The sequence below is a fragment of the Macrobrachium rosenbergii genome, chromosome 26 (assembly GCF_040412425.1).
Source record: "Macrobrachium rosenbergii isolate ZJJX-2024 chromosome 26, ASM4041242v1, whole genome shotgun sequence".
Taxonomy (NCBI): Eukaryota; Metazoa; Arthropoda; class Malacostraca; order Decapoda; family Palaemonidae; genus Macrobrachium; species Macrobrachium rosenbergii.
Genome location: NC_089766.1, coordinates 24420113 through 24430691, shown reverse-complemented (window position 1 = coordinate 24430691; position 10579 = coordinate 24420113). Strand labels below are relative to the sequence as shown.

Sequence of the window (10579 nt, the reverse complement as noted above, 5' to 3'; positions counted from 1 at the left end):
CAGTACACATGAAAAGAATTTAGTTTACAATTTCTTTTCCTTTTCTCTCTTGTGAGGTCCTTTGGCAATCCTTTTCTTCTTCAGGCTCGAAGGATTCGTTCATACATCTCGAGGAGGAAGTCGATCAAGGATTCACGTTTTTTACGAGCTCCTGCGTTTGGGCAAAGTGTCCTAAATGCAAAGCAGGTGGAAAATTTTATCTGCTTTCTACTATTTTTGGAAGGGGCATAGTTGGTGAACTCAATTTCGCAGGAAAAAGTATTAAAGTAGTCATTTTCATGAACCTAACCTAACCTAACACAGAATAATAGATGACCCAGGGAACATTTTTACACTTTTTAAGTCTTATTTTCTCTGGCGGTTCCAAGTTTCTGTCCTCTAGTTCCCCTTTTATTACCTAACTTTAATTCTTCTCTTTTCGTTTGTTTTCATTATCTACATATCTTAATTTTTGTTCCAGACTCATTTTCTTCATTTACTCTCAAAAGTTTTCTTCTTTACATAATAATGTGGATCCTGATCACGCCACTGCTTCATAGATAACAGATATTCAATTCGTTTTTTGTTATTTATTTCCACTTTATTCTGCAGTTCTTAGTTTGTATGGATAAATAACATCTAAGATATATATATATATATATATATATATATATATATATATATATATATATACATACATATAAATGTATATATACATAGATATATAGTTATATAGATATATTATATATAATATATATAGATTTACATATATATACTGTATATATATATATATATATATATATATATATATATATATATATATATATATATATATATATATATATATATATAAATATATATATATATATATATATATATATATATATATATATATATATATATATATATATATATATATACCAGTACAGACTAAGAACTGAAGAATAAAGCGGGAATAAATGACAAAAAGGAATTGGATATTTGTCATCTATAAGGAAGTGGCGTGATTAGGATTCACAAATTATGTGAAGAAGAAAACTTTTGAAAGTAAATGAAGAAAATGAGTCTGGAACAAAAATTAAGATATGCAGATAATGAAAACAAATGAAAGGAGAAGAATTAAAGTTAGATAATAAAAAGAGAAACTAGAGAAGGGCAGAAACTTGAAGCTCCCAGAGAAAATAAGACTTAAAAAGTGTAAAAATGTTCCTGGGTAATTCACTTAATTATGTGTTGAACACAAACACAAAATAAACTTATAATTAATATATATATATATATATATATATATATATATATATATATGTATATATATATATATATATATATATATATATATATATATATATATATATATATATATATATATATATATATATATATATATACAGGCAGGAGAAGGGCGCAGGAACACATACAGATCCAGTATATATATATACAGTTATTTGTCTACGCGTTTCTTGACCCGTGGTCACATCATCAGGACATCATCTACAGTTATAAACTAAAAAGGGACATTCAGCATACATAGTTAAAAGTAAACATACACAAAACATAAAAAACTTAAAATAGAAAATCAGTTGAATTTAAACAATCACACTTAAATACATTAACACATTAAAGAACCAATAAAAGAAAACTTAAAATGGACTTAATAAAAAACTGAGCTTAATAAAAAGCCATTTAAAAATAAACTTAAAAGGGAGAGCAGAAGGCACACCTCTCAGGATGAAAGAGGAAAACACACTAAAAGAAAACAGCATAAAAACAGAAGGAGGAGGAGGACAAATATAAACAAACAATCGAGTCATGCTATATAGGAACAGGGGAACAGCCGATGACTGGCAATTTAACGTCGCTACAATTCTTTTGATGTTCAGACTTTCCAAGAGAAGCAGTTCTCCAGGTTCCTTAGCTTGGCCAATTATTCTGAAGTTGTTGTATTTTATTGATGTCTTGCAACCTCTAGCGTGGGATCTTATATTTGAAAGTTCGGGATTAGACAATCTGCAACCCTTTTTAATTTATAACTAGATGATGTCCTGATGATGTGACCACGGGTCAAGAAACGCGTAGACAAATAAATGTATGTATATACTGGATCTGTATGTGTTCCTGCTCCCTTCTCCTGCCTACTATAGTGCCCTCCGATGTGTGGATTATATATATATATATATATATATATATATATATATATATATATATATATATATATATATATATATATATATATATATATATATATATATATATATATATATATATATACATATATATATACATATATATACATACATATATTACCCAGGGAACATTTTTACACTTTTTAAATCTTATTTTCTCTGGCGGTTCCAATTCTTCTCTTTTCATGTTTTCATTAATGGCATATCTTAATTTTTGTTCCAGACGCATTTTCCTCGTTTACTTTCAAAAGTTTTCTTCTTTACATAATTTGTGAATCCTAATCACGCCACTTCCTCATAGATGACAGATATCCGATTCCTTTTTGTCATTTATTCCCACTTTATTCTCTAGTTCTTAGTTTGAACGGGTAAATAACATCTCCTATATATATATATATATATATATATATATATATATATATATATATATATATATATATATATATATATATATATATATATATATATATATATATATATATTATACAGGGTTGGCCGATTTAAATCATGTTGATTTTAATCAGTGATTTAAATCAAGATTTAAATCAAATGATTTAAAAAAAAAGCATTGATTTAAATCAATATTTACTTCTGTCCCAACCAACATGGAATTTAAAGGAAACATGTGAAAACAAACACATAATTACACCTACTTGATATATTTCTGAGGAATAGAACATTAAAAACTCCCTTTTACAATACAAAAAAATTTCCACAGTCCATTAAATCAAAGGATTTTACTCGTAAAGAACTGTACTGGTTTCTGAGGAGTACAATACTAAAGCACTTCCTTTTACAATACAGTGTAACAAAAAAATAAAAAATTCCACATGCTATTAAAAAAATGAAATCAAAGAGGTTTACTTATAACGAACTGTACTTATTTCCTGAAGTAATGAATTTAAAAAATAAAATTATCATAGCCTGTATTTAAAAAAAAAGTACATTGAATTTACACTGGAAAAGAAGCCTTCTTCGAAAGATAATGATACACTTCTTTGAAACGTAGTTCATAACAATTCTTTGAAATTGAAATTAAAAATCTTTAAAAAATAATGTTTTTAATTCTTATGACAATAAGTTTGGTTCTTTTAGGCATCCTGGTCATTAGTATCATCAAATACATCCATTTTGTGTGTATTCATGATTTTAAACCAAAACACCAGTTTTGCTGCTTTTTCTGTCCCCAGCCGGTTCCTTAGTTTTGAATGTACAATACCATAGCTTGAAAAAATTCGTTCAACCCCTGATGAAGAAGCCACTGCAGACAGTAGTTGTTGTACTGCTGAAATTACATCACTATCCAACACACTTGAATGTGTCCTCCACCATTCAGCAGCTGAATTACACCTGGTGACAGAATCACTAAACTTATACGAATGGAAAGGAGACGATTTGGTGTAATTTCATGATGACTGGGACAAGTGAGGGAAACTTTTCATTGGCATAGTCCATGGCATTATTCACTTCTTCTGCACTAAGCAATTTTCCTTGAAAGGAAGGATGAATCAGGTTTGCAAGAAGATGAGCTTGAGTTATGACTTGGTCAAACCTCTTTTTTGCAGCAGTTACTGCATCTCTGTCATTGCATAAAGTTGTGATTAATTCTTTCCAAATGTTCACTGCTTCAGCAATTGTACATTTATCATTCTGTACTATGTCTAAAGCCACAGCTATTGGTTCTAGTCGTGCAAGTAAGTTCTCTGCTGACCGCTTCAGTGTTAAGTTAGATACCATCTCTCTAACTCTGACATCAATCTGCTCTCTATCAACTTCCCAAATTGTCATGAGAACTGGCCAGTTCTTTATGTATATCTTCAGACAGTTACACATGGTATTCCATCTTGCGTCCTGCGGCATAACAAGACGTTGCCCACCTTCCTGGCGGTATCTTGCAGAAGCATAGTGATTGTTTCTAAAGTATTTTACTATGTACACCACATGTTCTTTAATATTGCCAATTTCCAGATCGCGAGCCAGAAGATTCAGAATTTGTGCAGTACAGCCATAGGTCACCAGCTTCAGTTCATTCCCGTGTTCTAACAGTTTCCTCATTTTGTTTACATTAGCTGCGTTATCGGTCACAACGCTACCAACATGGCAACCAAGTTCTTCTTTACACTTCTGAATTACCGATTCTGAGAGCTCTGCTAGATATTCAGCAGTATGAGGCTGGCCACTTGTGTCTGTTGTATCCACTAGATATATATGGCCGTTTGAGGTTGTCACAGTAGCACATATAATAGGCTCGTTGTGAATGTTAGACCATCCATCTAAAGACAGACATACAATTTCATCCTTCAGCTTTGTGGCACACTTTGTACATTCTTTCTCATATACCATGGGTAGGAATTTGCCTGCAATTTCTTATCTTGTTGGAGGAGTGTATCCTGGCCTCAACTTCCCAACCATTTTACAAAACTGAGGATGTTCTACCAATCTAAATGAAGAGTTGGTTGCAAAGACCATCTTAGCGACTTCTTCATCAAGGTTTGCTTTTTCATAAGAAGTTGTCTTTGTAACAAATGTGTCCAAAGTTGCTGCTTTACGCTTTGAAGAAATTGTGGCAGAAGTTAGACTTTCTTTCTGTAATGCTGGAGTTGCAACACTTCTTTGAGGCACCTTTGGAGTCAGCGGTGTTGAAGTTGATGTAATAGGTACACTTTCTGAAAAAGAAACCCAAGTTGATAGGATGCAACTTCTACTGAAGTATCAAAATTACGTTTTCTCATAGCACGGAGACAACAGATACAGCATGGTATGGTAGTCCTTGGTTTCTCATGAGAAGAACTTTATAGAAAGATGAGGTGGGGTTTTCAGACCCTTGCTTATTCAGGAAGCACATTAGTACAAACAGTGAAAGTAAAGGGGAAAAAGGGGGGGGCGCCTTTTTTTCAACGAAAAACCATTTTTTTTAAACTCCATTTGACTATAATGCAACAAGAATAGGTAGTGATTTTCAATCTTACCTGGATCATCCAAATCCTCTTCTGATAATTCAGTTTGAAGCTGCTGACATTTTTCTCTGTGAGACTTCAGTCTTGCTACTATTCCCTGTAGCTCAAGTTTACACTGTTTGCATATAGCTCTCCATCCTTTCCCAGACTTTGAAGGGATTCTGTTAAAATGTTCCCACACTGGATCACTCTTCCTACCAGATACATTAAGCCTTGTGGTCAGTGACATCTTTACGATCTTGCAGTTTGCTCAGGAATGAGTGGCTGTAACACCCAAACTACTACACTGCACAGTCCTAACATGATATATACGGGAACAGGACAGAGAGATGATGCAATCCTGGCCAGTGGCTACTGGGCTGCTTGACAGGATCAAACACGTTGTAACCAAGTGAGAGATGATGCAACATTCCGTAAAAAAAACTCCAAAATGTGTTTTAAACTAATGTATAGTATGTATATATATATATATATATATATATATATATATATATATATATATATAGAGAGAGAGAGAGAGAGAGAGAGAGAGAGAGAGAGAGAGAGAGAGAGAGAGAGTTCCAATTATTTTTATGCTGATTAATAAAAACAAATAAAAACATCTGATTTAAATAAAAAAAATCTGATTTAAATAAAAAAATTCGGATTTTTTTTATTTAAAAAAAAAAAAAAAATCACCAACCCTCATATTAAATATATGTATATCTATATATATTATATATCTGTATATCTATCTATCTATCTATCTATCTATCTATCTATCTATCTATCTATATATATATATATATATATATATATATATATATATATATATATATATATATATATATATATATATATATATATATATATATATATATATATATATATATATATATATATATATATATATATATATAATCTTAGATGTTATTTATCCATATGAACTAAGAACTGCAGAGTAGAGAGGAAATAAATGACAAAAGACGAATTGAATATCTGTTATCTATGAAGCAGTGGCGTGATTAGGATTCACAAATTATGTAAAGACAAAAACTTTTGAAAGTAGACGAAGAAAATGAGTCTGGAACAAAAATTAAGATATGCAGATAATGAAAACAAATGAAAAGAGAAGAATTAAAGTTGGGTAATAAAAGGGGAACTAGAGGACAGAAACTTGGAACCGCCAGAGAAAATAAGACTTAAAAATTGTAAAAATGTTCCCTGTGTCATCTATTATTCTGTGTTGAACACAAACACATAAATTAAACTTTTAAGGTAAGAGATATAATAATGTCATTTGTAGTATTAAATTTACTCAAGGAGACGAAAAATGCTGTCCATGTTTGTGAAAATAGCTCTCAATATTTGCTGCTATATTGAAACTTCATTTGAAAAGCCTCTTTAAAGGTATATGCACGTTCACCCAGATTTATTTCAAATGGAATTACTTAAATACACTTAAAAATAGAGTCTCTGCGGTTAAATAATAATATGAAACCCTGAACATAAGTTAACAGAAACTTTGAATAAAACCGTATTTTAAGAGTATTACAGATTAAATCAAGTAAATGTTATTTTAAATCACAATGAATTAGAGTAACGCAGACATTACATATTGGAAGAACTAAGCTTGTTTAATGGAAATGCTTTCTGTTATTATTATTGCAGGGGCTATTTCCAGATTTTAGAGTCAAAGAAAATAAAAGGAAAGAGAAGCACCTTAACCCAAATGGAGGTGGTATGGAATAAAATAGTCATATTTTATTTATTGATCAGCATAGTTAAGCACGTTGGGTCCGGTCAGTATTTGGATGGGTACTGTTATTTATTTCCTAACGCTTTTACCACATAAGCTTCAGTGGCAATTGGGTATGGGTAAGGCCATGGGGTAGTAGCTACCTAGTCCCAAAATTATTGGTAAGAAAATGAAATAGACACTAAGGTCTGTATATTATATATATATATATATATATATATATATATATATATATATATATATATATATATATATATATATATATATATAAATTTCTGACACGTCAGGATCAGACCCAGGTCTCTCAGGTGGAAAGCAAGGTAGCCGTTACCCACTGGGCCATACAAGTCTAAAAAGTTGGAACCTGAGAAACTGCACCCAAAGAATGGGCAAGCTAACTGCTTGCATACCAGCAGTTTTCCCCAACTTCCCGACTCAACAATGACCCAATAGACAACATTTCATTCAATTATCCCTTCTGAGTGAATAAGATAGAAATCATCAACACACAATCACGTGTGGAACAGAAATAAATTTCTGACTCACGTCAGGGATCGAACCCAGGTCTCTCAGGTGGAAAGCAAGGGTGTTACCCACTGGGCCATACAAGTCTAAAAGAAGTTGGAACCTGAGAGCAACTGCACCCAGGAATTACCTGGGCAAGCTAACTGCTTGCATACCATCGAGTTTTCCCAACTTCCCGACTCAGCAATGACCAATAGACAACATTTCATTGAATTATCCCTTCTGAGTGAATAAGATAGAAATCATCAACACACAATCACGTGTGGAACAGAAATAAATTTCTGACTCGTCGGGATCGAACCCAGGTCTCTCAGGTGGAAAGCAAGGGCGTTACCCACTGGGCCGTACAAGTCTAAAAGAAGTTGGAACCTGAGAGCAACTGCACCAAGGAATTACCTGGGCAAGCTAACTGCTTGCATACCATCGAGTTTTCCCCAACTTCCCGACTCAGCAATGACCCAATAGACAACATTTCATTCGAATTATCCCCTCTGAGTGAATAAGATGAAATCATCAACACACAATCACGTGTGGAACAGAAATAAATTTCTGACTCACGTCGGGATCGAACCCAGGTCTCTCAGGTGGAAAGCAAGGGCGTTACCCACTGGGCCATACAAGTCTAAAAAGTTGGAACCTGAGCAACTGCACCAAGGAATTACCTGGGCAAGCTAACTGCTTGCATACCAGCGAGTTTTCCCCAACTTCCCGACTCAGCAATGACCCAATAGACAACATTTCATTGAATTATCCTCTGAGTGAATAAGATGAAATCATCAACACACAATCACGTGTGGAACAGAAATAAATTTCTGACTCACGTCAGGATCAACCAGGTCTCTCAGGTGGAAAGCAAGGGCGTTACCACTGGGCCATACAAGTCTAAAAAGTTGGAACCTGAGAGCAACTGCACCCAGGAATTACCTGGGCAAGCCAACTGCTTGCATTCAATGAGTTTTCCCCAACTTCCCGACTCAGCAATGACCCAATAGACAACATTTCATTCGAATTATCCCTTCTGAGTGAATAAGATTGCTCTCAGGTTCCAACTTCTTTTAGACTTGTATGGCCCAGTGGGTAACACCCTTGCTTTCCACCTGAGAGACCTGGGTTCGATCCCGACGTGAGTCAGAAATTTATTTCTGTTCCACACGTGATTGTGTGTTGATGATTTCTATCTTATTCACTCAGAAGGGATAATTTGAATGAAATGTTGTCTATTGGGTCATTGCTGAGTCGGGAAGTTGGGGAAAACTCGCTGGTATGCAAGCAGTTAGCTTGCCCAGGTAATTCCTTGGGTGCAGTTGCTCTCAGGTTCCAACTTCTTTTAGACTTGTATGGCCCAGTGGGTAACGCCCTTGCTTTCCACCTGAGAGACCTGGGTTCGATCCCGACGTGAGTCAGAAATTTATTTCTGTTCCACACGTGATTGTGTGTTGATGATTTCTATCTTATTCACTCAGAAGGGATAATTCGAATGAAATGTTGCCTATTGGGTCATTGCTGAGTCGGGAAGTTGGGGAAAACTCCCTGGTATGCAAGCAGTTAGCTTGCCAGGTAATTCCTTGGGTGCAGTTGCTCTCAGGTTCCAACTTCTTTTAGACTTGTATGGCCCAGTGGGTAACGCCCTTGCTTTCCACCTGAGAGACCTGGGTTCGATCCCGACGTGAGTCAGAAATTTATTTCTGTTCCACACGTGATTGTGTGTTGATGATTTCTATCTTATTCACTCAGAAGGGATAATTCGAATGAAATGTTGTCTATTGGGTCATTGCTGAGTCGGGAAGTTGGGGAAAACTCGATGGTATGCAAGCAGTTAGCTTGCCCAGGTAATTCCTTGGGTGCAGTTGCTCTCAGGTTCCAACTTCTTTTAGACTTGTATGGCCCAGTGGGTAACGCCCTTGCTTTCCACCTGAGAGACCTGGGTTCGATCCCGACGTGAGTCAGAAATTTATTTCTGTTCCACACGTGATTGTGTGTTGATGATTTCTATCTTATTCACTCAGAAGGGATAATTCAGAATGAAATGTTGTCTATTGGGTCATTGCTGAGTCAGGAAGTTGGGGAAAACTTCGCTGGTGTGCAAGCAGTTAGCTTGCCCAGGTAATTCCTTGGTGCAGTTGCTCTCAGGTTCCAACTTCTTTTAGACTTGTATGGCCCAGTGGGTAACGCCCTTGCTTTCCACCTGAGAGACCTGGGTTCGATCCTCGACGTGAGTCAGAAATTTATTTCTGTTCCACACGTGATTGTGTGTTGATGATTTCTATATATATATATATGTGTGTATGTATGTATGTATATATATATATATATATATGGATATATATATATATATATATGGATGTATATATATATATATATATGTATATATATATATATATATATATATATATATATATATATATATATATGTATATATATATATATATATATATATATATATATATATATATATATATATATATATATATATGTATGTATATATATATATATATATATATATATATATATATATATATATATATATATATATATATATATATATATATATACATATATATATATATATATATATATATATATATATATATATATATATATATATATATATATATATATATATATATATATATATATATATATATATATATATATATGATATTTTTTTTATCCCACCGTGATTTATATACGATCATGAAGCTACAAATATCGCTTAATATCAAATCCACGCTACCTCAGGAATATCCCCGATAGGGAATTATCACCGAAGGAGAATTTATAAGTGATAAATGGACGGGCACTGCCGAGTCTCGATCCCACGACACAGACTGATAGCTCAGTGGTTAGCGTCGACTGGATTCGCTGGGTGCGCGTCTGTGTCGTGGGATCGAGACTTGGCAGTGCCCGTCCATTTATCACTTATAGATTCCACTTCGGTGATAATTCCCATCGAGGATATTCCTGAGGTAGCGTGGATTTGATATTAAATGATATTTGTAGCTTCATGATCGTATATAAATCACGGTGTGATAAAAAAAGTCATATATATATATATATATATATATATATATATATATATATATATATATATATATATATATATATATATATATATATATATATATATATATATATATACACAGAACCTAGTGTCTGTTGCCGTTTTCTTACCAATAATTTTTGGGACTAGGTAGCTA

The 10579-nt window shown here is 33.4% G+C and overlaps 1 protein-coding gene across 2 annotated transcripts; it reads right to left on the bottom strand.

The window, feature by feature from the left end:
• Window positions 1-2763: 2763 nt before the first annotated feature.
• Window positions 2764-5436, bottom strand: LOC136852744 (uncharacterized). 2 transcript variants are annotated; one of them, XM_067127650.1, is made up of 2 exons: window positions 5132-5436; window positions 2764-4828 (listed from the first exon to the last, which is right to left on the bottom strand). In XM_067127650.1, exon 2 carries the CDS (start codon window positions 4503-4505, stop codon window positions 3534-3536), a length of 972 nt encoding a protein of 323 aa, XP_066983751.1. In that variant the 5' UTR covers window positions 4506-4828; window positions 5132-5436; the 3' UTR covers window positions 2764-3533. Both variants share the same exon structure in this region, with proteins under 2 accessions (XP_066983751.1, XP_066983752.1).
• Between the last annotated feature and the right edge of the window lie 5143 nt (window positions 5437-10579).